The sequence below is a fragment of the Oryctolagus cuniculus genome, chromosome 14, assembly GCF_051225735.1.
Source record: "Oryctolagus cuniculus isolate XC-2025 breed Fujian yellow rabbit chromosome 14, ASM5122573v1, whole genome shotgun sequence".
In the NCBI taxonomy this organism is placed as follows: domain Eukaryota; kingdom Metazoa; phylum Chordata; class Mammalia; order Lagomorpha; family Leporidae; genus Oryctolagus; species Oryctolagus cuniculus.
In genome coordinates, this window is record NC_142880.1 from 1,900,327 (window position 1) to 1,927,077 (window position 26,751).

Genomic DNA, 26,751 nt, shown 5'->3' on the forward strand with positions numbered 1-26,751 from the left:
CACCACATCCTCTTGCCTTCCCAAGGTACACCTCCACACGTTCACGCACACCGTCTGTCTCACATGTGACTTCTAGTTGGCCTCAACGTCCCATGTCAAGCCTCCTTAACCCTGGCATAGCATCTCTCTCTGGCATAATTCCGACAGCTCTGAGACAAGCTTCCTCATCACACGTGCGGGTGGTGGGGACAGCACTGTAGTGGGTGAGCAGCCACCAGAGATACTGCGAAATGCCCACGCAAAGGACAGCCTTCCTGCCCCTGTAAAGAATTAGCCGAAACACCAAGCGCCGTGGCTGAAACCCTGCCCTGCAGGCAGGCTGCCCTTCATCCTCTGGACTCACAAGGCAGTCTGTCCTCACACAGCTAGAAAACAGGATGTTTTATTCATCTGTCTGCATCCAACAGTCTCCAAGAGTCGGTTTCACCCCCTTGATGAGCTTGTCCAAGCACAAAGACGTGGTCAGTGCACTAGTTCGCACAGACAGGTGCTCCTGTCCTGCCTCTGCCACAGCCATGCAGAGTCTCCGCTCCGTGCAGATGAGTTCAACCCAGTCCCTCCGCCTGTGAAACGGGAATCCCTGCGACTACATCACATCCAGTGCTGCAAGGGTTAAGGACAGACACACGCAGACCTGCAACCAGCACACCCACACGGCTGCCCCCCGTAGTCACCGGGTCAGGTACACCAGCCCTGTGAGACTGCCTCAGCACTTCTTCTATCACTTCTGTAGCTCCATAATGCTGTCTTTGCTGCTGAAATGAATTAATTCAGGTTACAGGCTTAGTTATCTAAGTGTAGTAATACCATATGGTAAGTGAAGTACCACTAATTTCTCAGTTTATTCATAAAATAAGGAAGACATCAGTCTGAATCCTCATGACTGTAAGCCTGACCTTGTGATACTAAGGAATGTTGCCCAGGATACATCATGCTTTATGTGTTAACCAGCCTCAGGGACGCTCTTCCAACTAAGGATGCCGACAGTGCGCTGGGCCAGCTAAGCTCTGGTGAACAGTGGTCCGTGTTTAGCACAGAGCTTCCACACACACGATGCTCAACGTGTAACTTAAACCAAATCAAGTGAAGGAAGTTTTGGGCTTGGGAAAGTTTCCAGAGCCAGACGGCGGCAGTACCTGCAGTGCCATCTCATGCTGGTTCCCAGCCAAGTCAGCCACCTCTGCTCACTGCACAACAGGCTTCCCTGGCTACGCGCATCAGCACAGCTGAGAGCAGGAGGAACTTCCGGATGCCTGCTGCTGCAGACGCCACCAGCTGCTGACGCCTTCGAGTTTCCTGGTGACCTCTGCCAGAGACAGTAAAACCGCACACTGAGAGGAGCAGTTTTCACCCACTTGGTTCCCAGCAGAGCTTTTCAGTCTTTAAAGACATCTCAAAACATCTTCAAGACTTCTTACACTGTTTCTGTCTTTTCAGATTTACAAAATCCTAGCCAAGTGGAACATTAAATTGGAGAATTTTATACTAAAATAAAAAAAGAGAAAGAATTGTTCTTTGTAGAAACCATCTATTCCACAATAAGGAAAGACTGACTGGTCTGTTAAGACCTTGACTTTAATCAAGAGACTAATCCTAGAGGCCAGCACTCTCCACAGTACCAGTATTTTACATCAGAACACTGGCTCCAGTCTCGGCTGCTCCACTTCCGGTCCAGCTCCCTGCTGACTGCCTGGGGAGGCAGCGGAAGACGAGCCAGGGCTTGGGTCCCTGAACCCATGAGGGAGATCTACATGGAGTTCCTGGCTCCTGGCTTTGCCTGGGCTCAGATCTGACAGCTGCAACCATTTCAGGAGTGAGCCAACAGATGGAAGCTCCCTCACTTGCTCTCTCTCCGACTCTGCCTTTCAAATAATTAAATAAATCTAAAAAAAAAAAAAAAAAAGACATCCCAGCAAAACTGCAAAGCCCTAGTATTACTTTCAAAGGTAATTAATTACTATCTTCTAGCAATATATTTAATTTCTACCTTAAACTTGCTTTTTACATGTTGCGGTGGTCACATTAGCACAAACTGTGTAAGGCAGACTGTTAAATACTTTGTATCATCCGTGTCTGTGTCACTACAAATGTAGCAAACGGACACAGAGTAGACACCCAGTAGGTTTGCTCCACTTGACAGAATTACCAGGAAGTGGGCGTTGAGCACAGTGAAGACGTCTGCCTTCTACACACCAGGGTGCCTGCGTTTGGTACCTGGCTCCGTCCAGCTTCCTGCCAACGCAGACTCTGGGAGGCAGCAGTGATGACTGAAGGGTCAGGCTCCTGCCAGTCTCCTGGATTACCGGGGGAGTTCCTGGCTCCCAGCCTCTGCCCTGGCCCAGCCTGGGCCCTGGCCCGGCCGTGGCTGTTCTGGGAATCTGGGGAGTAAGCCAGTGGACAGCAGTAAGCTTGTTCTGTCTCTCAAATAATTTTTTTAAAAAATTAATAACGAATAATCAAAGCCTCATATTTGTGGTAAAGTCTCAATTTACCCAATCATATACACCAGCATGTGATTTAATCAAACATATTCTATTTTTACTTACACAACCAGCTACTGCAAGATAAAATTGTTTTAAAAATAAAGTTAAATACCAACTGGTTTTATATTTGAAATTACTATGAAAGCATGAAACATCAAAAACTATTGAGAAGTACACCTACACAAAATCTAAGTTACTCTACCTACGGGGAATCAGCATCAAAGTGCACCCACAACACTGTTCAGGAAGCTGCACTTACAAAACTCTCTACTCACATACACATAAGCTCACAGGTTAAATCTTCAAGAACTCGATCCTTTTCTGGAAAATAACCAAAACTTACAATTTCAGAGATGATACTACTGAAAACAATTCTTTAAAGAATTCTGGCCTTGCTAACACAATTTAAAAAAAAATCAAAACCTAAGAACCACTACCTTCACTACATACAACATTCTCTTTGTGAAAAATCTTAGACACGACACAGCCCAGAAGCAACGTATACCAGACAGAATGCGGACGCCGTGGCCGGGTCTAAGTTCAGAGTGTGCACAGAGCTCTACTGTGCAGACACGCTCAAAGGTGGCCGGTGCTGGGGACAGGGGCATGAGAGCAGGAAAGGACACATGGGGGCAGAGCGTCACTCTTCTGCTTCATGCTGGCTGCTCAGGCGCCATCGCTGTTCTCTGAAATAAACTCCCGTGGGGGCGGGCCTTGTTCGCAGCAGGCTAAGCCCCAGCCTGGACGCTGCACCCTGCCTCACCCTGCCTCACCCTGCCCGCTTTGAGTCCCAGCTACGCCAGCTTCTGATCCAGCTCCCTGCTCTGCACCAGAAGCAGCACATGGTGGCTCAAGTACTTGGGTCTCCGCCACCCGCTGGGAAACCTGGATGCAGCTCCTGGTTCCTGGCTTCAGCCTGGCCCTGCCCTGGCTGTTGCAGACATTCTGGAGGGTAAACCAGCAGATGGGAAAGTCTCTGTCTCTCTCTCACTCTCTCCCTCCCTCCCTCCCTATCTCCGTTATTCTTCCTTTCAAATATATCAAATCTTAAAAAAAAAATTTCAATACGTGCTTCTGTATACAAGGTATATTTCACAACAAAACAAACATCGCATCAAGTGAATTTTCTAGTATATAAACCTTGGCACAAGTCTGACTGTTTCATTAAGCTAATTTCGTAGAAGCTGAATAACTGGATCAAAAGATAGTAACATTTTCAAGCCTTTCATTTGCCGGATTTTCTTTCTCTCTCTCTCTCTCTATTTTTATTTTTATTTATTTTTTTTTTTTACAGGCAGAGTGGACAGTGAGAGAGAGAGACAGAGAGAAAGGTCTTCCTTTCGCCGTTGGTTCATCCTCCAATGGCCACCACAGCCGGCACGCTGCGGCCGGCGCACCGCGCTGATCTGAAGCCAGGAGCCAGGTGCTTCTCCTGGTCTCCCATGCGGGTGCAGGGCCCAAGTACCTGGGCCATCCTCCACTGCACTCCCTGGCCATAGCAGAGAGCTGGGCTGGAAGAGGAGCAACCGGGACAGATTCCGACACCCTGACCAGGACTAGAACCCGGTGTGCTGGTGCCGCACATGGAAGATTAGCCTATTGAGTCATGGCACCGGCTCTATCACTTTTTTTTAAAGATTTTTATTTATTTATTTTAAAGTCAGAGTTAGAAAAAGAAAGAGAGACAGAGAGATGGTCCTCTGGCTTACTCCTCAGATGGCCACAACAGCCAGGCCCGGGCCAAACTAAATCCAGAAGCCAGGAGCTTCCTCTGGGTCTCCAGCACTTGGGCCATCCTCTGCAACCTTTCCCAGGCCATTAGCAGGGAGTTGGATCAGAAGTGGAGCAGCCAGGACTTGAACCCGCGTCCACGTAGGATGCTGGTATCGCAGGGAGCGGCTTTATGCACTAGGCCACAATGGCAGCCCACTCTTTAAGACCTCTTGAAGACTACAGGAATCCAAACTCTGAGAGCAGTTACTCACAGCACTCCTCAAAAGTATTCTGGGAAACACGGGGGCTCTAACAAGCAGATCCAGTCAGGAGCTCCAACAGTTCACTAATTTACCAAAAGCTTAAGAAACCAACCTAAAAGTGTTAGTCTTTCTTTAAAAGACTAATGTCTATTAACAGCCTAGCACAGGGCACAGCAGGGGGTTAATATGTTGTTGTCGGAATCACTTTCATCAGTTTAAGCACCTGTTAGTCCTTATTAACAATGTGCTGGCAAGGCGCTGCTGCTCCTTTGAAGTTTTCATACGTCTTGCCCTACTGGGCCACACAGACACTTTGAAACAGGAAGTTCAGCCCTATATTTTCATTTAGATTTTAGAGTTCTAGATTTGTAATTGAAAACTGTTTTCTCTTTTTAAAGATTTTTCCTTCTTTATCTGAAAGACAGAGTTACAGAGAAGAGACGGGGAAAGCAGAGAGGGAGAGAGATCTTCCGTCTGCTGGTTCACTCCCCAGATGGCCATAATGGCAGGGCTGGACCAAGCCAAAGCCAGGAGCCAGGAACTCCCTCAGGGTCTCCCAAGTGGATGGTGGGGTCCAAGCACCCAGGCCATCTTCTGCCACTTTCTCAGGTGCATTAGCAGGGAGCTGGATCAGAAGTGGAGCAGTCAGGACCTGAACCAGAGCCCATCTGCAATGCCACATCCCACGTGGCGGCTTGAATTCCTACACCAGCGCCAGCCATGCTTTCTCATGTAAGGACTCCATTCACAGGGAATGAAAGTTGTTCAGCATAGCTGTGTGCCTAACGTGTTTTCATCTTATAACTTGCAATAATAAGGCAAGTACTACCCAGCATTTTTCACAAGGGAAGAGGTCAACATGAATCTTCTCAGAGACCAAAGCAGTTCTCGTGCAACCCCCAATACGACCCCAATACAGAGCTGTGTGAGCTCGGATGCTGGTGCAGCCGACACACGACCCCAGTACAGAGCTGCGTGAGCTCGGATGCTGGTGCAACCCCCAATACGACCCCAGTACAGAGCTGTGTGAGCTCGGATGCTTAGCACAGCCGACACACAACCCCAGTACAGAGCTGTGTGAGCTCGGATGCTTTGCGCAGCCGACACACGACCCCAGTACAGAGCTGTGTGAGCTCGGATGCTCACAGCCAATCAGTACCCTTCAGATAACACAAATGTATTTCTTAACAGCTGAAACTCAAATGCTAAAACTGAAAAATAATTTATGGTCAAGGTTTAACAAACCTAGTTTCATGAAACAAACTTTGAATTGAATCCAAGACTGAAAACTCAAGTCACCCTGAGGAACACACATCTGTGAGACGGTGACACGTAACGCACACCAGAGGAAGTCGCTCAGTTCTGGCTGCATCAGTAACTGGTTGGGGGATCCGTGCAAATTAACTACCTGGACTCTCTCTCCCTGTGTGTGTGTGTGTGTGTGTGTGTGAGAGAGAGAGAGAGAGAGAGACCAGGTTCCTGTGCAAATCAATCACCTGCTCTCTTTCGAAGTGCGGAGGGACTCAGAGAATATTGGAAAGTGCATCTCTAAGGGTTATCTCATCAGCTCTACAATTTAGTGCTTCAAAAGGAAATGGTTTTCTCCTTTTCAGACTATGATCTGAAGTTAAATTAATTTAAATTGCTTAGCATATCTATAGGTCTAATCTGTTATGGTTTTCAACAATATGGAAAGTATTTTCCTAAAAAAACAAAAAAGCTTAATATTCTTGTTCATCCCCACTTCTACTACTGCATGGTTTCTTTCCAGACCAAAAAAGCTGTTAACCTTCTCGTTAACAAAACGTGTACTAAATCTTGAGACGCGGGGGCCAGCGTTGTGGTGCAGAAGGCTAAGTGCTGCGTAAGACAAGAGAATCCTATACTGGAGCGTTGGTTTGAGACCTCATTGCTCCGCTTCTGATCCATCCTCCTGCCAATGTGCCTGGGAAGGCAGCAGAGGAGGCCCCTGCGCTTGATGTTGGCCCCTGCACCCGTGTGGGACCTGGATTGAGTTTGCAGCTCCCAGTTGCAGCTCTGGCCCAGCCAGCACCAGCTCTTTTGTGCATCTGGGGAGTGAACAAGCAGATGGGAGTGCGCTCTCTGTCTGAAATAAAAGTTTAAATATTTATCATGTGCCTCTATATTAAACAGAAAAGGGACATAAGAACAAGACATTATTTCTGTCCTCAGGACACCACTGAGAGTAAGCCATCCATTTTACAGCATTTATAAAGACCTTTCGGTCTGTGGTCTTCTTCTCACATATGGTTTTCGTGGAGGCAGGGAAGAGAGAGACGGATCAAGATCCTTTTTTGCCAGGCCTCTGAGAACGTGCCCCAGACTTCTTCGAGTCTATTCCCAGAGAAGAATTATGTCCAAGATTACACTGGTTCAAGAGTCTTGTCCAACTGCAGCACTAACCAGAGAGCAGACTTCTGATTCCTTCCATTTTCACATCACAATCCAGAAATAAGTGAAAACAGTCTGAGTCCCCCTAAAATGATTCACAGTAGCAAAAGGGGCAGTGACGGGCATACGTAGATGGGAAGAGAAGCAGGGACAGCAGGAGGCACACTGGTGCCTGACAATATCACATCAGAGCCTAAGGTGGAAAGTGAAGTAGACCTGAAACCAAGTCGTCATACAACGGCGTTCAAACATCCCCAGCCGGGACTCGGTTACACTGCAAAGGAGCTTGTTCTGGTCAGACTTTCAGACATCTCAATCAGCCACTTTTCCACAGGAAAAGTACAGTTGGTGCTAAATGACATAAACCATCCATGGAAGCCTACTTAACCCTACTAATTTATTTCAATGTGCATGAAACACTGTTCACAAAACATTATGTCAATCTTGTGTGACTATGTTACTCACAAGGAAAAACAAATTCAAACTCCAACTCGGATGCCAGGAGCACTTCTAATCTACCGCAGTTCTTGTCCTCTGAGCTGTGGCTCCACCTCCTGGGACTCAACGAGTTGTCAGAGTTCAAAGAGATCAAAAATAAAATACTACAAATGAGAAATTATACAGACCAAATAAAGAATGTGGGGGAAAGCCTAGACAACAGACTTGGTGAGGTAGAAAAAAGAATACCTGAGCTAGAAGACAAATCTTTGGAATTTTTTTCAGTCAGACCAAAAAAAAAAAAAAAAAAAAAAAAAAAAAAAAAAAGAAGAAGAAGAAGAAATTAGAAAAATTTAAAAATGTTTGAAGATTTATACCATCAAATGACCCAACATATGGGTCTTGGGAGTTCCCAAAGGAGTGGAAAGAGAGAATGGATTAGAAGGCCTATTTAGTGAAATAATTATGTAAAACTTCCCTAGTTTGGAGAAAGAAAGGGATATCCTAGTACAGGAAGCACACAGAACTCCTAACAGACATGACCAGAAAAGATCTTCAGTCTGACACATTATAGTCAAACTTTCAACAGTAAAACATAAAGAAAAGATTCTAAAATGTGCACAAGAGAAATGTCAGATTACTTTAGAGGATCTTCAATTAGACCTACAGCTGACTTCTCATCCAAAACCCTACAGGTTAGGAGAAAATGGAGACACACAGTCCAAGCCTTAAGAGAAGAAAATCTGTCAACCCACAATACTGTACTCTGCAAAGCTCTCATTTATCAATGAAGGTGAATAAAGACCCTCTAAGGCTGATGCTGTGGCATAGCGGGTAAACCCGCTGCCTGCAGTGCCAGCATCCCATGTGGGCGCCGGTTCGTGTCCCGGCTGCACCACTTAGAATCCAGCTCTCTGCTATGGCCTGGAAAGGCAGTAGAAGATGGCCCGAGTTCTTGGGCCCCTGCACCTTCATGGGGGAACTGGAAGAAGCTCCTGGCTCTTCACTTTAGATTAGCTCAGCACCAACTGGGGAGTGAATCAGCAATGGAAGACCTCCCTCCCTCCCTCCCTCCCTCGCTCCCTCTCTCTCTCTCTCTCCCCTCCTCCTTCTCCTCCAAGACCTTCTATAACAAACAGAAATTGAAAGAATTTGTTAACATTTGTCCAGCCTTACAAAAGATGCTTAAAGATGTGCTACACATAGAAACACAGTCATCATTATGAAAGAATGTGAAAGCAGAAAATCTCCCAGTAAAAGTACAAAGGAGTATCTATGGAAAACTGACAGAATCAAGTCATTACTTATCAATAGTCACCTTGAATGTAAATGAATGTAAATGGCCTCAATTCTCCAGTTAAAAGACACAGACTGGGTGAATGTATTAAAAAACAGAACCCATCTATTTGTTGCCTACAAGAAACAGAGCTCACCAAAGAAGATACACACAGACTGAAAGTGAAAGGATGGAAAAAGTTATTTCATGCTAATGGAAAGCAAAACAGAGCAGGTGTAGCCATCCTAATGTCAGGCGAAATAGACTTGAAACTGTTAAAAGAGACAAAGGACACCATGTAATGATTAAGGGATCAATTCAACAGGCAGATGTGACTATAATAAATGCATATGCACCCAGGGGCTGGCGCTGGTACAGCAGGTTAAAACTCCGGCCTGCAGTGCCAGCATCCCATGAGCACCAGCTCAAATCCTGGCTGTTCCACTTCCTACCCAGCTCTCTGCTACGGCCCGGGAAAACAGTACAAGATGGCCCCAGTGCTTGGGCCCCTGCACCCACGTGGGGACCCAGAAGAAGCTCTTAGCTCCTGGCTCCGATGGCGCAGCTCCAGCCATTGTGGCCAACTGGGGAGTGAACCAGAGGATGGAAGACCCCTCCCTCCCCCCGCCCGCCTCTCCTTCTCTGTGTAACTCTAACTTTCAAATAAAATAAATCTTTTAAAAAAAAGCTACCTTTCTTTCTGTCTCTCTCACTGTCTATAACTCTACATGTCAAATAAAAAAAAGCTGCATTTCTTTTCTTTTTTAATTTTTTTTAAAAGATTTCAGAGTTACACAGAGAGGGGAGAGGCAGAGAGAGAGAGGTCTTTCATGCGATGGTTCACTCCCCAATTGGCTGCGAAGGCCAGAGCTGCACTGATCTGCAGCCAGGAGCCAGGAGATTCTTCTGGGTCTCCCACACCAGTGCAGGAGCCCAAGGACTTGGGCCATCCTCTACTGCTTTCCCAGGCCATAGCAGAGAGCTGGATCGGAAGTGGAGCAGCCGGGTCTTGAACAGGTGCCCATATGGGATGCCAGCAGTTCAGGCCAGGGTATTAACCCACTGCACCACAGCACTGGCCCCCAAGAAGCTACATTTCTAAAAAAAAAAAAAACAACTAAACTTCTGCTTTTTTTAAGCCACCCAATCAATCCTATTTTGTTAGAGCAGCCCATACTGCCTAAGACAGCACTTTCTCACAAAGTGAAACATTCAATACTTTATGAGCCAACAACTCCACTCCGGGGTATATACCCAAGAAAAACGTACACATCATTACTAGAAACACAACCAAGAATGCGTGTAGAAGTGCAGCTTTGTGGTGAAATAGATGAAGCTGCCTCTTGGGATACCTGCATCTCATCCTGAAGTGCCATTTCGAAGTGCCAGTTCAAGCCCTGGCAGCTCCGCTTCTGATCCAGCTTCCTCCTAACGCACCCTGAGGTCTCCACATGGGAGACCCAGATAGAATTCTTGGCTCCTGGTCTTGACCTGGCCCATTCTTGGCTGCTGTGGGCAGTTGGGGCATGAACCAGTGGACAGAAGATACTAATTCATTCTCCTCTCTCTGCCTTTCAAACAGAAGAAAATAATATAAGATTAACAATAGTACTTGGGTGTTGTGAACAGCACAATATGAGGTACGTTATCACTACTCTAGTTCTTACGTTGGATAATGGGTTCATGCTATTAGTGTATTATTTGGAAGTAATAAATACGGGCATACAATAGACAAAAGGCGGCCAGGCATATACTAATAACATATATATGGCATGAACCAAGGATCGGGATTAACTCCATTTTGTACAAGTAAAATTCAAAGGAAGAAAACACTGTTGGTGTAACTTATATGGACTCCCTCCTTAGAGCACACTTTAAATCCCCCCATCTTTAACTCTGTGTTCGCCTGTTTTTAAAAGGTTATAGCTGTATTCACCCCAACTGGAGAGAAAAAACTTGTTTATGGAAAACTTCAGTGTAATTTGATGAAGCAAATACACATGTGGGGAAATATTTTCCGAATGATATTTTTAAAAGCACTCTTGCGGCAGCACTGTGGCAGGGACAAGCCACCACCTGCAGTGCCGGCATCCCATATGGGCGCCGGTTCAAGTCCTGGCTGCCCCACTTCCAATCCAGCTCCCTGTTGTAGCCTGGGAAAGCAGTGGAAGATGGCCCAAGTCCTTGGGGCCCTGTACCCACGCTGGAGACCTGGAAGAAGCTCCTGGCTCCTGGCTGCGGATCGGCCAGTTGGGGAGTGAACCAGTGGATGGAAGACCTCTCTATCTCTGCCTCTCCTTCTCTCTCTGTATAACTCTTTCAAATAAATAAATCTTTTTAAAATTTTAAAAAATAAAAATAAAAGCATTCTTAGCACCTGAAAGAGTAAGTCTCACCTAACTGGAAAATACATGTGAAATTCTTTATTCACCAGTAATATAAGGTAGTAGAATGCTTGCTTGCTTGCTTGCTTCCTTCCTTCCTTCCATCCTTTCTTTGATCCAACTCAATTTATTTACTTATTTACTTATTTAATTTGAAAAGGAGAGACAGAGAGAGAGATTCCATCTGCTGGTTCACTCTGGGCCTTGAAACTATCCACTCCCACATGGATGAAGGCATGCCAAACAGCCCTGTACCTGCTGCACCAAACATCCATCACCACAGGCATTCCTATCCTCTACTAATATCAACCAAAAACAATTTCATATTTCCTTTCTTCGCATAACGAAGAGTAGTCGCTGGTCATCCTAACCTACATTCTCCACCCCACACAAGAGAGCATCTTGCCTCCTGTCACCTGGATCCTGCCTGAGTCCCCGGTTCCCATCCTGCCATTCAACCCTGCTCAACACCTACTACACACTGCACGGCGGCTGCAGGAACAAGCATGGATACAGACAGCAGCAGCTCACAGGACTGTGCGTTTCTTCTCAAAGCACAGTCAGGGAACCTGTGGGAAGGAATGATGTCAGGGCTTACAACACAGACTCCTGCATCCTGCCTCAAGCTCACAAATTAAAGACCCCAGAGAGATCCTGGGCGTGTGTTTTCACAAAGCACTCAGGTTGATTATTTTACACAATAAAGTCTGCAAATTACTCTTCTAGTGCAATGGTTCTCAAACTCTGATCTCAAAATACCTTTATACTGCTTTGTAAAAAATGCTTTTTAAAAAAAGAGAGACTGATTGATTCCATATACTGGCTCACACCCCAGCTGGGGTTCCAACAGGCCAAAGCCAGCTCAGAACCCAATCGGAGTCTCCCATGTGGGTAGCGGTGCTCAAGCACTTGAGCCCTCTTCTGTTGCTTCCCAGGATGCAACGGCAGGACGCTGGCTCCGCGGTGGAGTGACGGGGGACTGAAGCTGGCGCTCGACACGGGCTGTGGGAGCATCAAGCATCGTTTAACTGGCTGCACCACAACACCTGCTGTCTGTATTCTTAAAAATCACGGAGGATCAAGAAGCTTTGTTTTTGTGAACTGCATCTATTAATACTACCAGAAATATAAAAAGAGAAAGTTTTAAAATATGCTTTATGTATTTTAAATTGTAAGAATTTAAATGCACTTGTTAATTCATTGTAAAAATAACAAAATAAATGTACTACAATGTTAAACCACCCTATGAAAAAAAATTTTCCAAAACAACAAAAACAGTGAACAGAATGGCCCTACTTTATTCTATTTTTTGTCTGCAAATCTTTTACGTATGTAGGATTCTCATAGCTGACCTTCTGCACTTAATCTGCTGCAATAATACCTTCACCTAGGCCCTGGTAAGCTGCGAGCAAATGAATGTGAACAGCAACAGAGTATCAGGATAAAATGTCTCCCATGTACAACCTTACACAGGGTCTCAGGGACTCCACGGGGTCCCTAGACCATACCTGGAAACCAATGGCCTAGTAACCGGAACTGACAGTTTCCTGTATCTTTAGTGTCATCTTAGTGAAACACTAAGCTCCGTGTGAACACAGAGGGGAGCAGTACCCTGGAGGCAGTCGGAAGCCTGCACAGAGGCGGTGGCACCTGACCCGAGTCTTCCGTCCCCACGCCACGGCCAGAAAGAGCCCCTCGCTTTCCTGCTTCTGACCCTGCCCTTCTGATTTCGCTTGCTGGCTGCGCCTCAAACAGGCCAACCTCTGAATTTACCTTCCCTCTGTCTGGAAGACTCTCATGTCACACGGCAGCTCGCAGACACACCTGGCCATCCTGACAGCTCAGGGGAGCCACAACTCCACACACTGCAAGCCGCTCCGGACCCAGCCTTTGGGAAGTTCTGCCATACGCCGTGTGTGTGTGTGTGTGTTCTGGGAACCACACATAACAGTGCAAATGTGGAAAAATGGGGCCCAAAGAACTAACTACTCAACACGAGTGAGAAAATAACTGGACATTCAACCGTTCATGCATGTGTACACTGCAGATGAACCAACTCCTTGAGGTCAGAGAGCAAATCTTGGTTATTTTAAATTTCCCTTAAATACAAGTTACTGTCCATAATGAGACATTCCTTTATCCTATTTTTCTTTATAGGTTTCAAACAAAACAAAACTGAAATGGGAGAGTCTATTTATGTAAGTAACTTAACAGGCAGTTACATACACACACACACACACACACACCCCTACACATCTGCATTAAATTACAATCAGGGTGTTCTGGTTAATTCTAGGTAAACTGCAAAACATTTCTGATACAATTTTAATAATTCAAAGACCAGTGTTGTGACACAGCAGGCTAAGCCACAACTGTGACATCAGCATCTTATGTGGACACCAGTTCAACTCCCAGATGCTCCACTTCCTAAAGATTTATTTATTTATTTGAAAGACAGAGTTAGAGAGAGGTGCGGGGGGTGGCCTTCCATCTGCTGGTTCACTCCCCAAACGGCCGCAATGAACAGAGCTGGGCCAATCTGAAAGCAGAACCCAGGAACTTCTTCTGGGTCTCCCACATGAGTGCAGGGGCCCAAAGACTTGGGCCGTCTTCTACTGCTTTCCCAGGCCATAGCTATAGAGAGCTGGATCGGAAGTGGAGCAGCCAGGACTCAAACTAGCGCCCATATGGGATGCCGGATGGCGGCGGCTTTACCCACTATGCAACAGCACTGGCTCAGCTTCTCCACTTTCAATCCAGCTCCCTGCTAACGAGCCTGGGAAAGCAGTGGAGGATAGTAAAAATAACTGGGCCCCTGCTACCCACATGGGAGATCCAGAAGAGGCTCCGTGCTCCTGGATTTGGCCTGGCACAGACCCAGTTATTGTGGCCATTTGGGTAGTAAACCAGCAGATGGAAGACTTCTCTCTCTCTTGGGGCTGGCACTGTGGCACAGTGGGTTAAAGCACTGGCCTGCAGCTTTAGCATTCCATATGGGTGCCAGTTCGAGTCCCAGCTGCTCTACTTCTGATCCAGATCTCTGTTGAGGCCATTTGGAGAATGAACCAGTAGACAGAAGACCTCTCTCTTTCTCTGTAACTGTCTTTCATATAAATAAAATAAATCTTAAAAAAAAAAAAAAAGATTTCTCTCTCTTCCTCCCTCTCTCTAGCTATGGCTTTCAAAGAAATAAATAAAAATTTTTAAAAAAGAATTTTAAAAACTGAAAATTTTCTACAATAAACTAGCTTCTTCCTAGTTTTTTTTTTAAAGCTACAAAGTTGTTAGCTTTTTTTAAAAAAAGATTTTTATTTATTTAAAAGAGTTAAAAGAGAAGTAGACAGAGAGGGCTTCCATCTGTTGGTTCACTCCCCAGATGGCTACAATGGCCAGAGCTGTGCCGATCTGAAGCCAGGAGCCAGAAGCCAGAAGCTTCTTCCAGGTCCCCCAGGTGGGTGTAGGGGCCCAAGGACTTGGGCCATCTTCTACTGCTTTCCCAGACACATTGACAGGGAGCTGGGTTGGAAATGTGATGCTGGCACTGCAGGTCAGGGCCTTAACCCACTGCACCACAGCGCCAGCCCCAAGTTGTTAGCTTTTAAACAAATTCTTGATATTAATGTATTTTCCTATCTTTTATATTCTAATGCAAATATTACTCTGAGAAATGTCTAATTATTTTAAGATTGCTACTAGTTACAGCTTTCTCTTTTTCTTTCTTTGTTTTGTCTTTCACTTTTATGTATAAAAGAAATTTTGAGTTCCAGACTCTTGAGCTGTTCCCTTTCAAATAAACTGGCTTCCTCCAATCCTGGACTCAACTAATAAATATTCATGACATGCTTATTTTGTGAAAAGCTCTGTCTCAGACATCATCCCTCTGGTCCCTAAAAAGCCGAGAACTGCTTAGTCTTAAGAAGATCTTCATACACCCTGATACAATGTGGAGTTCCTGAAGACTTTGTATTGTATGTTTAGGGGTCAACATCACAACAGCAGACCAGCAATCTAAGCTCACGTCTTCAAGAGCTCTGCAGAGCGCAGGGCAGACCTCCTTCAGACAGTGAGGACCACATGAAAATCATGACAGCAGTCCATGAAAGACCAAGTTAGCGTCCACTTGGTTCAGTATCCTTAAAGACAAGTAAGCTGAGTTACAATTCACACACACAAAGTTCCATACACACAACTTCAGCACAAATGGAAGAAGCCCAACAGTGAACTCAGTTAAGAATGGAGTTGCATGGCTGGCCGCAGCTCACTAGGCTAATCCTCCACCTGTGGCGCCCGCACCCGGGGTTCTAGTCCCGGTTGGGGCACTGGATTCTCTCCTCATCCGATATAGGCATCAGGTTCTAGTCCCGGTTGCCCCTCTTCCAGTCCAGCTCTCTGCTGTGGCATGGGAAGGCAGTGGAGGATGGCCCAGGTCCTTGGGCCCTGCACCCGCACAGGAGACCAGGAGGAAGCACCTGGCTCCTGGCTTCAGATCGACGCATTGTGCCAGCCGCAGCGGCCACTTGGGGGGTGAACCAACAGAAAAAGGGAAGATCTTTCTCTCTGTCTCTCTCTCTCTAACTCTGCCTGTCAAAATGGCAGGCACGCCTGCTGACAGCTGTGGTGAGCCAGTTACCAGATGCCCGAGCTCCAGTCCTCCAACGTTCACCACGCTACTCTTCTCTAACGAATGTAAGAGACAGAACAGGACTGAGAGGCCTGCCACAGTGTCAGTTACAACTGTTATACACAGACTTTCTGCAGGGGTGTGGGAGCAGGGGATCGCCACGCAGCCCTTGACCGGCTAACGGTCTAGGCAAAATCCCAGGAGCCACTGCAAACAGCAGGCACACTCTCTCCCCTTCTCCCTCCACAGCCAATCAGAGAATGTACAAGCGTCAACAGCACGCTTTCACTACACTTCAGAGAAACCAAGCTCCAGGGTCTCTGCTAGGGATCAGCAACTTCATCCTCAAGGCTTCTGCCCATACTGTTCACATATCAACAGAAAACAACGATGGTGATACTATGTTCACATGTTAGTGCCCTTCCCAAATTCAGGGTGAGACTTCATCAGCTGCGACAACACCAGGTGGACCTGTACAAGGGCATTAGGGCCATGGGAGCCCCTGCCCTGAGAGTGGGATTAGTGGCCTTTATAAGAGGCTTCACTCAGCTGGGCCTTTCTCTGCCTTCCACCATGCCAAGACCCGGAGTCAAGGCGCCATCAGGAAGAAGGGCCAGGACTTCCTCAGACACCTGCTGGCACCTTGATGTTGTATTTCCCGGCCTTGGGAACTGTGAGCAGTATGCTTCCATTGTAAATTGCCCAGTCACTGTGTCATGGCAGCACAGACTTAGACAGACGTTAATGATAATAACGACAGCAAACACTGAACATTTGCACTTGCTCTGAGTGCTTTACACGATGACTTCGTTTTTTAATTTGACAGGTAGAGTTATAGACAGTGAGAGAGACAGAGAGAAAGGTCTTCCATTCATTGGTTCACCCCCCAAATGGCTGCTATGGCCGGCGCTGTGCTAATCAGGAGCCAGGTGCTTCTCCTGGTCTCCCATGGGGTGCAGGGCCCAAGCACTTGGGCCATCCTCCACTGCCTTCCCGGGCCACAGCAGAGAGCTGGACTGGAAGAGGAGCAACCGGGACTAGAACCCGGCGCCCATATGGGATGCCAGTGCCGCAGGCGGAGGATTAGCCAAGTGAGCCCCGGCGCCGGCCCCACATTGAGGACTTTCACTTACCTAACACCACTGTAAGACAGGGACTATCACTAACCTCCTTTCCCACCTAGAAAACTGGGACTTTGAAAGGTTAGGTAACTTTCCTGGGTCATGTATGTCGAACGTAGACACTGAGATTTCATCTGTTTAACTCTTGTGGCAAGAATAACCAGCTCAGTGGCTCTCCCTGCTTATTAGGAGTATTTCAAAGTCCGTCTAGAGGAGATTTCATCCAGTGATTTGTTCACTGAGAAGATTTTCATTAAGCATTTATCAATTATGTATCAATACCACACCAGTAACTCGAAGTCAACGTGACAGAGATTCTAGGTGAAGCTGCTCACTGAGCCATCTGACATCAGTGAGATCCACAAGCCATTAAGAAAAAGCTCTACCTGGTCATGTGATTATGTTCTACAAATGTACCACTGCACGTGCACCACGGACCACACATCTGCACACTGATATTCCAACAGACTGGGACAACCATCTTAACAAAATTTTCCAATCTTGCATACTACAGATTCTTAAGCTTTCCAACCAAACAAAATACGCAATGAAAACACACACATGTTCCACCGCGTACGCAGCGGAAGGTCTTCCATCCGCACATCCGCTCCACAGAGCAGCGCTCTTTGCGTTGGGAAGCCACGGCGATAGTGCCTTAGCTTTCTGAACACACTTCTGGTCGCCGGCTGTGCAGCTCCTCCAACTCACCGCCTGCCAAGCAGTCAGCACACGTGGTAAAGGGCTGACCACCACTTTGGAGAATAAATTTCAAGGCAGGCAGTTTGCAATTCTGTCTGTTGCTGGAACTCACACCAAAGGGACACACAGGGTGCAGCAGAAGAGAAGAAAAGCAAACTGACGCTGGTAAGACCACAAGAATCTTTCACTGTCTGTGTCCTCAACCTGTCACAGATACCGGCCACCACATCTTTAAAAAGAATGACTCATTCTATTTATTTGAAAGGCAGAGTGATGGGAAGCGAGGAGGGGGACAGAGACAGAGTTATATGAGTTATATCCCGTCCATGGTTCACTCCTCAAATGCCCACAACAGCCAGGGTGGGCCGGGACAAAGACAGGAGCCAGAAACTTCACCCTGACCTCCCACGTGGGTGGCAGGGGCCCAGGTGCCTGGCCCACCTTGCACTGGCCACCTTCCCAGGCACACGAGCAGGAAGCTGAGTCAGAGTGGGCACTCCCACATGGGAGGCCCACGTCACAAGCAGCAGCTTCGCCCACTGCACTGCCTTGCCAGCCCCTGCCCATCCGAACTTTTTAAGATTTATTTTATTTATTTGAAAGGCATACTTACAGAGAGAGAGAAAAGGAGAGACAGAGAGTCTTCCATCCACTGGCTCACTCTCCAAATGGCTGGGCCAGACGGATGGGAGCCAGGAGCTTCTCCCATGTGGGTGCAGAGACCGTCCTCCATTGTGTTCTCTGGAGCAGCAGCAGGGAGCTGGGTTGAAAATGGAGCAGCCAGGACTCAAACTAGCACCCACATGGGATGCCAGCGTTGCAGGCAGTGGCTCTACTCACTACACCACGCCAGGCCCCCACCATACTTCTGTCAGGACTTTCAAAATAGAAAATATGTAAACAGCTAAAGCTAAGGGGGAACAATTTTGTATCTACCTAAGTACAGGTGTTAAATTTTCTATGTCAGTACAATATACATTAAACTAACAATGTGACAATTTTACTTGTGTTGCTTCTGTGCCTGCCGCGCGCACACACACAGTATATATGGCATACACACTTTACGCAGCAGGGTGGCACAGGTGTCCTATAAACAAACTTGAGAAGATGCCACAGTTTGGGAACCCTGCTTGATTAAAAAAAAAAAAATCAATACAATTTCCCCATAGGTTCATGAAGTAAAATTCCATAATCAAGGCTTGTAGATCTGTAATTATGGTATGTCAGCTACATTTAAACAAGAGTGTTAAAAGATTGTTAAAGTTAAACTAACACAATTGCAGTGTGAATTGTCCTAGTCTCATTCTAATCTACTGATGTCACTTTCATTTAATCAGAGGGAAACTATAGGCCAATGTCAGAGCTATTTTCAATGCTCTAACATTCTCTGTTCACACTGGATTTTAAGCTATTACCAATCAAAAACAGTTATAAAAAGATACATTTAAGAAAATATTTTTAATCACTTCATTTACCCATTAGCTACTTTATCAGGCTTTATTAAAGTAAGGTGCCTTTAAAGTTATTAAATAATCTTTTATGTTAAGTGGATGAAAACATTTCTTCTTGTACAAGAATTTTTTTGACTTACCACAAGTCTAATAAAAAATAAAACTTATTCTACTTGGACCTAAGTCACTGGCTGAAATACCACGGCCAACACTGAAGAACATTAATTCTACATTTTCTTCTGCTTTAGTGAAAATTATTTTCTAAATCACTACCAAATTATTATGGGAAAACTACTCAGGCAAGGATTCATATTCATACCATGCATTTAAGCTTTAAGTAACGTAGAGCACACAGCTTACAGTTCCACTATCAGCAAGTAAACCCAAATAAATCGGAGCACTCAAAACACGGCCAAGTCAGCCAGTCACAGAAATGGATCCAAACTTACCCACGAACGCCCGCTACAGGCTGAGCAGGCCTGTATGAAATGTCTGGGACCACAAACATTTAACATTTTGGAGATTTTTGGGTTTCGAAATATTTGCATAAACTTCACTGACTGTGACTCCCTAACGTGAAAAACCAAAATGCTCCAAAATCTGGAACTGATGCGCACACTATCAGTATTCACAGTTCAGGACCATGAATACGTCAGACTTCAGATCTTCCAATCAGGGATGGGCCACCTGTGCCAGCGGCTGCTCCAAGAAACTGAGTGATGACTCAGGCAGCCTACGGCGCACACGGCGCACACGGCCCGGTAAGCGCCACCGGTCCTTGTCCCAGGGAGCTAATGCCTTTCTGGATACCAGACCCTCTGCCTGGTCACACACAAGGCACGTTTCTCTAACGAGGTGCTCTGCCCACTCCCCTAGGGTCTAAAATGTCACCTGTGACACCCGCCTCCACCCTCCACCCACCAGAGCGCCTTCCACATCTGGCCGACAGGCAGACACGGCCCCCTCCCACTCTGCCCCAGGGCACTACCAAGTACCATGTGTACCCACGTCCCTCCCAGCCCCCGCGGCCACCCCAGTGTCCCAGCACACGTGACTACACACCAAGGCCTAAGAACGGCCTGCCGGTCTGAACTCCAGCAGAAACGCCTGAAATCAATTCCTAGCCTTCTCAGTTTCTGGAAACAAAACTGAACAAACCGCGGCTGGGAGTGATTACTTCAACCTCTTCTTCCTGATAGAGGTGATGACCCCGAGGGGACACGAGCCCATGGGAAACAGCCTCTAACTAGAGAAACGAGGCTGAGAACAGAACTGGGTTTTACATCTCTGATCTACAAAAACCACCAAACAGAACCCCTTTCGCAAGGCCAAGGATACATCTAACTCATGAAACGAATACAGTCTTTGCCACGAAATGAGGAGGAGGAAAAGCCTGCCTTCGTCACTCGCGCTGCAGAAGGGATGCCCACGTTAGGGAGAGCCCGGGGCGCGCGCGGTCACCACGCTGCCGCCTCGGCCCAGGAAGAAGACACCGCAGCAGCGGGCGGCAGGGCCACAGGAAAATGATTTTCAGGAAAAAGGGGGCGTAAGAGACAGTACGTATGGACGTATAGACGGACACGACCAAAGCAACATGCAAACAGCTAAGGCAGAAGCCTGGGCTCTCTCTCCAACAGAAAGGCTTCGGGAGAGACACTCGGCAGAGAGCAGGTCTCATGAAGATGCACTTCTGGGAGCGCAGAACTCAGCCTGGGGGAGCCAAACTTTCCCCGGTGACAGGCGCCGGCGCGGGCCGCAGGCCGGGGCCGCCCACCGCCCTGCGCACGCCGGGCCAGGCCCTCTCCGGCCGCCCACCGCCCTGCGCACTCCGCCGAGCCCACGGGCGGCCTCGGCCGCGGGGGCTGTGACTGGCGTTTCCACCACGCACCTCGCCCCCGCACGGAGACCTCGCTGCGCCGGCGGCGTGGGCTCGGACCCGTCCGGCTTCTCCCGCCAACTGCGCCAGGCCCGGGTCTCGCGGGCTACGTGGGGATGCCACCGGCCGGGGCCCGCGTGGGGCAGCGTGGGGCAGCGCGGGGCCGCGTGGGGCCGGGGAGCGGCTGCGGGCCTCCCCGCAGCCACGCGGCCTTCGTGCGGGCCGGCGGCCGGGCGGGCGCGGGGCCCGAGCAGGCCCGAGCAGGGTCCAGGCCGCGGGCCGGCCCGCCGAGGGCAGCGGCGCGGAGGGGCGAGGGCTGGGCCTGGGCCCGGACCCCGGCCCGCGCGTCCCCGAGCCCCGCGCCGGCCCCGCAGGCGGCCCCACAGGCGGCCCCGAGGCGGGCGCAGCGCCTCCCGCGGCTCCTTACCGCTTCACCACGCCGGTCTTGATCTTGATCTGCCTCACGCGAGGGTCGGCCATGGTCCCGGAGCGCCGCGCAGGAGGGGCGGGAGCCGAGCGGCCGGAGGGCGGCGGCGGGCCGGCGCGCATGCGCGGCGCGGGGGCGGGGCCGGGGCTCCGCGCGGGGCGGGCGCGCAGCCGCCGTCGCGGGGCGCTTCGGGCGGCCGGGCAGCGCGGGCTCCCGTGATCGCGCGCAGGACCCGCTGTCTGGTGGCCAGAACCGCCGCCGGCTCCCTCGGCCCCGGGGGCGACGCGCGCTTCCTCACGGCAGCAGCAGGCCGGCCGGGCCCGGGTCCTCCTCGCCGCGTCGCTGCGCTGCGCGCGCCTTCAGACGACGGTGCGGTCTCGGGGCGGCCCGTGCGGTGGGGTCGCCCCGAGCGCCCCGCGGCGCCGCCCGCTGCGGCCTTCCCGGCCCCCACGTGGGCTCCCTGCCCTTCCCGGCCCCGACGTGGGCTCCCTGCCCTTCCCGGCCCCCACGTGGGCTCCCTGCCCTTCCCCGCCCCCACGTGGGCTCCCTGCCCTTCCCCGCCCCCACGTGGGCTCCCTGCCCTTCCCCGACCCCCACGTGGGCTCCCTGCCCTTCCCGGCCCCCACGTGGGCTCCCTGCCCTTCCCCGACCCCCACGTGGGCTCCCTGCCCTTCCCGACCCCCACGTGGGCTCCCTGCCCTTCCCCGACCCCCACGTGGGCTCCCTGCCCTTCCCCGCCCCCACGTGGGCTCCCTGCCCTTCCCCGACCCCCACGTGGGCTCCCTGCCCTTCCCGGCCCCCACGTGGGCTCCCTGCCCTTCCCGGCCCCCACGTGGGCTCCCTGCCCTTCCCCGACCCTCACGTGGGCTCCCTGCCCTTCCCCAACCCCCATGTGGGCTCGTGCCCACCTGGCGATGACCTGGCTCGGAGGCCGCCATGCCGGCTCCCACAGCCTCCCCGCCCCGCGCAGCCCCCGTGTGTGCTGTGGACTCCACAGACACGGTTAGCCGGCACATGGAGACATGGTCGCAAGGGGCGCGGGGCGGGAACGCAGCCCCAGCGAGCGCACCAAGGCAGCAGCGGCTGCAGAGGTCCACTCTTCCATCAGGCAGCCAAAGCCCTGGACCCCCACGCATCCCCCGTTCGCCTTGCTTTCCCGGAGCTCAGAGCCACCCACACCCCGATACCCACCAGCTGCCCTGCCCTCTGGCCTGTACTGTCCATCAGTGTGGCGCGGCTGCTGTGTGTAGCCAGGCCCAGGCCTTGAGCACACCGTGTGTGCGTCCACGTGCAGCGTGCGGTAGGTTAGGATGGCGGAGCCTGGCCCCGCCTCCACGGCATTTGACAGCAGTGGTGGGGAACTTCAGCTCCAAGGCCAGACTGGGTTGGGTCCGATTCCAGCTCTGCTTCTCAGCGTGTAACGCTGGACAGGTCATTCCAGCTCTCAGGGCCCCAGAGTATCCGTCTGTGATACACCTGCCACCTGCCTCGCAAGGCTGTTAGGAAGCACGATGTGTGATGCTTTCGTGTTGTCAAGAGCATACTCAGCCCCGTGGTAAATACGGCGTCTGCGGGGAAAAGCCTGAACCAGAAAGCTCGCAACACGGCGCCAGGCGCACAGAGAAACTGGAGCTGCGGGTCAGCACCGAGACGATGCTGAGCTCCGTCGGACCTCCCGAGGAGGACCCGGTGGCTCTGACCACGGTGCCCAGCGTGCAGCAGTGCCTGGCGTGTGGCTCGTTCTCAGTGTTTCCTGCATGAATAAGTGAGTGCTGCTGCGGTGCAGGGGGTTCAGCTGTCTTTTGGGATGCCTAGTCTGTGTCCCGCTACTCCCTGCTTGCAACCCAGCCTCGGCTAACGCGCCGGGGAGGCAGCAGAGGATGGGCCAAGGAGTTGGGTTCCTGCCACCCGCGTGCAAGACCTGGATGCAGTCCCTGGCTCCGGACTTCAGCCTAGCCTACCCCAGGCTATTGTGGCATTGGGGGAATGAATCAGCAGATGGAGGATCTCTCTGTCTTTTCTCCTCTCTGCCTTAGAAACAAATCTTTAAAAAAAAGTATTAAAGGCCGGTGCTGCGGCTCACTAGGCTAATCCTCCGCCTAGCGGCGCTGGCACACTGGGTTCTAGTCCCGGTCGGGGCGCCGGATTCTGTCCCAGTTGCCCCTCTTCCAGGCCAGCTCTCTGCTGTGGCCAGGGAGTGCAGTGGAGGATGGCCCAGGTGCTTGGGCCCTGCACCCCATGGGAGACCAGGAAAAGCACCTGGCTCCTGGCTCCTGCCATCGGATCAGCGCGGTGCGCCGGCCACAGCGCGCAGGCCTCGACGGCCATTGGAGGGTGAACCAACGGCAAAGGAAGACCTTTCTCTCTCTCTCTCTCTCTCACTGTCCACTCTGCCTGTCAAAAAAAAAAAAGTATTAAAAAGTAATTCTGTTCTGTAATAAACAAAAATTTTCAGGGTAGGAGTTTGGCCTACATCACATCAGAGTGCTAGGGTTTGAGTCCTGGCTCCGTTCCTGGTTCAGCATCCTGATGTTGGGTACCCTAGGAGACGGGGACCATGGCTCAAATAATGGGTTCTTGGCTTCCACCTTCAACCCTGGCCCAGTTCCAGCCACTGTGGGCATCTGGGGAGTGAAGCAGCCGGAGGGAGCAGTCTTTCTCTTTACCCCTCAAATAAATAAAAGTTTAAAAACTACATTTTCCCCACTTACCATCTTTTTGTTTTTAAGATTTTATTTACTTATTTGAGAGGTAGAGTTAGAGAGAGAGAGAGAGGAGAGACAGAAAGGGCTGCCATCAGCAGGTTCACTCTCCAAATGGCTTCAGTGGCCAGAGTTGTGCAGATCCAAAGCCAGGAGCCAGGAGCTTCCTCTGGGTCTCCCACCCGGGTACAGGGGCCGAAGCACGTGGCCCATCTTCTGCTGTTTTCCCAGGCCAAAACCAGACAGCTGGATCAGAAGAGGAGCAGCCAGGTCTCGAATCGGCACCCAGGCAGAGGCTCAGCCCACTACGCCACAGTGCCGGCCCCACATTTTCCCCACTTACCAGTATGTCGTTGAGACTGTCACCCTGGCAGGTTGACAGTGAAGACAAGAAGAACCCCCCCACACACACACACCCATCTCCCTCCAGGCCTCACCCCTTGGACAGTGGGTGGAAGCTGCTTCAGGTCAGTACACAGGAGTGCTCCACAGGGAGGCCTGTGGGGTCCGGGCCGGTAGAAGCCCCAGAGGCATGAGAGGGAACCGAAGTACGCCGCATTTCCCACTGGTGGGCCCTGCTGTCCTCGCCTTGGCTGCGTTCTGTTTCAGGATCGCACCTGGTCTCAGGGGAGCTGCAGGAGCAAGTGGGGACAAGCTGCCAGCATTTGAGACTGAGAGTTGGCACCAGCTCAGGAGCTCATTCACTGTTGCCCGTGGTGAGGAATCTGGCAGCGCGAGAGGAAAGTCCAGCCCTGGCCTGCCTGCAGGTTATAAAGAACACTGCAGGTTCTCTCACAAATGTAGGGGGTCCTCCACTCCACTTCCCACGGATAAACTCAGTCTCCGTATCCCTGCACACCGAACTTTCCCCCTAGGCTGGAGAATCTTCCAGATTAGAGAGCACACTGACTCACCTTGGGATCCCCACCATCATGACTAACGGCCAGTGGAGAGACGCACAGAGTGTTTGCTGAGTTAAATAGGCGTCAAGGGTGGGACCTTAACTGTGACTGGATTGAGAGGCTGGTCATATTTCTGCCCTCCTGAATTACCAGGCAACCTGTGAGCTGTGTGGCATCTGTGGCACTCCAGGGCCCACCGTGCACTTGCTGTGACCCCATGCTTCTGTCTACCACCACCAAGGGCCAGCCAGAGAAACATCCCGTGAGGAAGGGTGGCTGGTCAAAGTTTACTTCTGGGATTGTCTGCTAGCCACCTCAGCTGCACCTGCACGTCTGGCTCCCTCCACCGCCTGTTACTGGAGCCGCTGCAGTGGTCAACTCAGCGGCTCCCAGGCTTGGGCCAGCACGACGTGAAGCGCCCGGCAGCACCTCATTCGGGCCTCCGCCACGTGCCCAGGAGCCACTGCTGCCCCCTTTCCAGGCAGTGGACAGTCTCACGAGGCGCCTCAGACGCCCCATGGGGTCAAGCACCGGACAATGACAGACTCGACCATCCAGGCTGGCGCTGCCTTTCCCCCTCTCTCTCTGCCGTAGCCAATCCTCCCTACCTGCCCAGAACCGCTTTCTGAGTAACAGGGAGGAAATGGACCCAACTTAGGAATACCAATCCAACGCATTCACCCTGTGTGGCCGGAACACTGCCGGCTCTGAGTGGCGCACACAGCAAGAGGGGCCTCTGCAGAGGTCTGGGCTGCGGGGTAAGACCCTGCCTCTCAGGCACTGACCCCGCAGGCCCAACAGCGCTGACACACCTGCAGGGCGTCTCTGGTAAACCCTGAGAGCGGGCACCCTACAGACCAGGCCTAGCGTGGTTGCAAAGTGCCCACTTCTCTGAAACACTACTCCTGGGCCCCGGTAGACTCAGAAGTCAGAGGCCTGAAGGAATTGTGGAAAAAAGAAAAAAAGCCAGGAGAACAGGCAGGCCATGTGGCTGCTCACGTTAATCCCGCCATGGAGACCCTCAGTGACAGAGTGGACAGGACGACTTGTGCCCACACAGCCCCCTGGGGGGCTGGGCTGTGAAGACAGCGCCCTAGACACAGCGAGGGAGGCTGGGAAAGGCAGCCTGTGAGAGGCCAGCCCCCAAGGCTTTCTGCCTCCGGGTGTCACGCCTGGGTGTGGACATGGTGACTCAGTTCCATCGTGGGCACCCTTTCTCGTCCCCAGGAAACCGCGGAGGTTCTGCTGAGCCTCACCAGCCATGTGCCTGTGGGAGCCCACCGAGCTGAGCCCCCTCCCTGAGACCCAAAGCCCAAGGACTCCCCACAACGGAGGTGCAGGGGCAGGGCTCTGCCTCTCCGCCGTGGGTTTTGCAATTCACCTCTGGCCCTAAACCTGAATACCCCTCTTAGCCAAGTAACAGCCTCCCCTGCAGATGTACCCACTTAGGTTTTCAACAAATGCTGAGGCTCTGCGCCCAGCACTGTCCTAGAATGGACGGTGATGACACAGCACAGTGTGCCCGGCCTCATCCTGGCATGGACAGTGAAGACACAGCACAGCGCACCCGGCACCATCCTGCATGGATAGTGAAGACACTGCACAGCACACCCGGCATGGACAGTGATGACACGGCAGGGCACACTCCGCACTGTCCCAGCATGGACAGTGATGACGCAGCACAGTGTGCCTGGCACCATCCTGGCATGGACAGTGAAGACACAGCACGGCGCACTCCGCACTGTCCTGGCACGGACGGTGATGACGCGGCACAGTGGAGGCGGAGGCGCATCCCTGCCTTGAAGCACACAGTCCCTGGTGAGCTGCAGCCTCTCCGCGGAGCTTAATCCTTCCATGTAAATGCCACGTGGTATCAGTCCCACGGAGGCAGTGGCTCCATGCAGACGGGCATTCCGGCCCTAAGCCAGCTCTCACCACACCCTTTCTCACCCTCGGGACTGACCAGCCTGTCTTCCTCTCTCA

At 50.8% G+C, this 26,751-nt stretch overlaps 1 protein-coding gene across 3 annotated transcripts in view; it reads right to left on the reverse strand.

Moving 5' to 3' along the window:
- The window catches only part of TBCA (tubulin folding cofactor A), a 113,282-nt gene that overhangs the window by 45,200 nt on the left and 41,331 nt on the right, over positions 1-26,751 (reverse strand). The window contains exons 2-3 of one of the 3 annotated variants that reach the window (XM_089312894.1): positions 2,215-2,378; positions 1,137-1,306 (exon numbers count right to left, since the gene is read on the reverse strand). In XM_089312894.1, coding sequence (XP_089169020.1) covers positions 1,137-1,306; positions 2,215-2,378 — 334 coding nt within the window. Of the gene's footprint in view, positions 1-1,136; positions 1,307-2,214; positions 2,379-20,749; positions 21,270-26,751 lie in introns of those variants that run through there. The other 2 variants (XM_051837600.3, XM_089312895.1) reach the window with 2 other exon arrangements.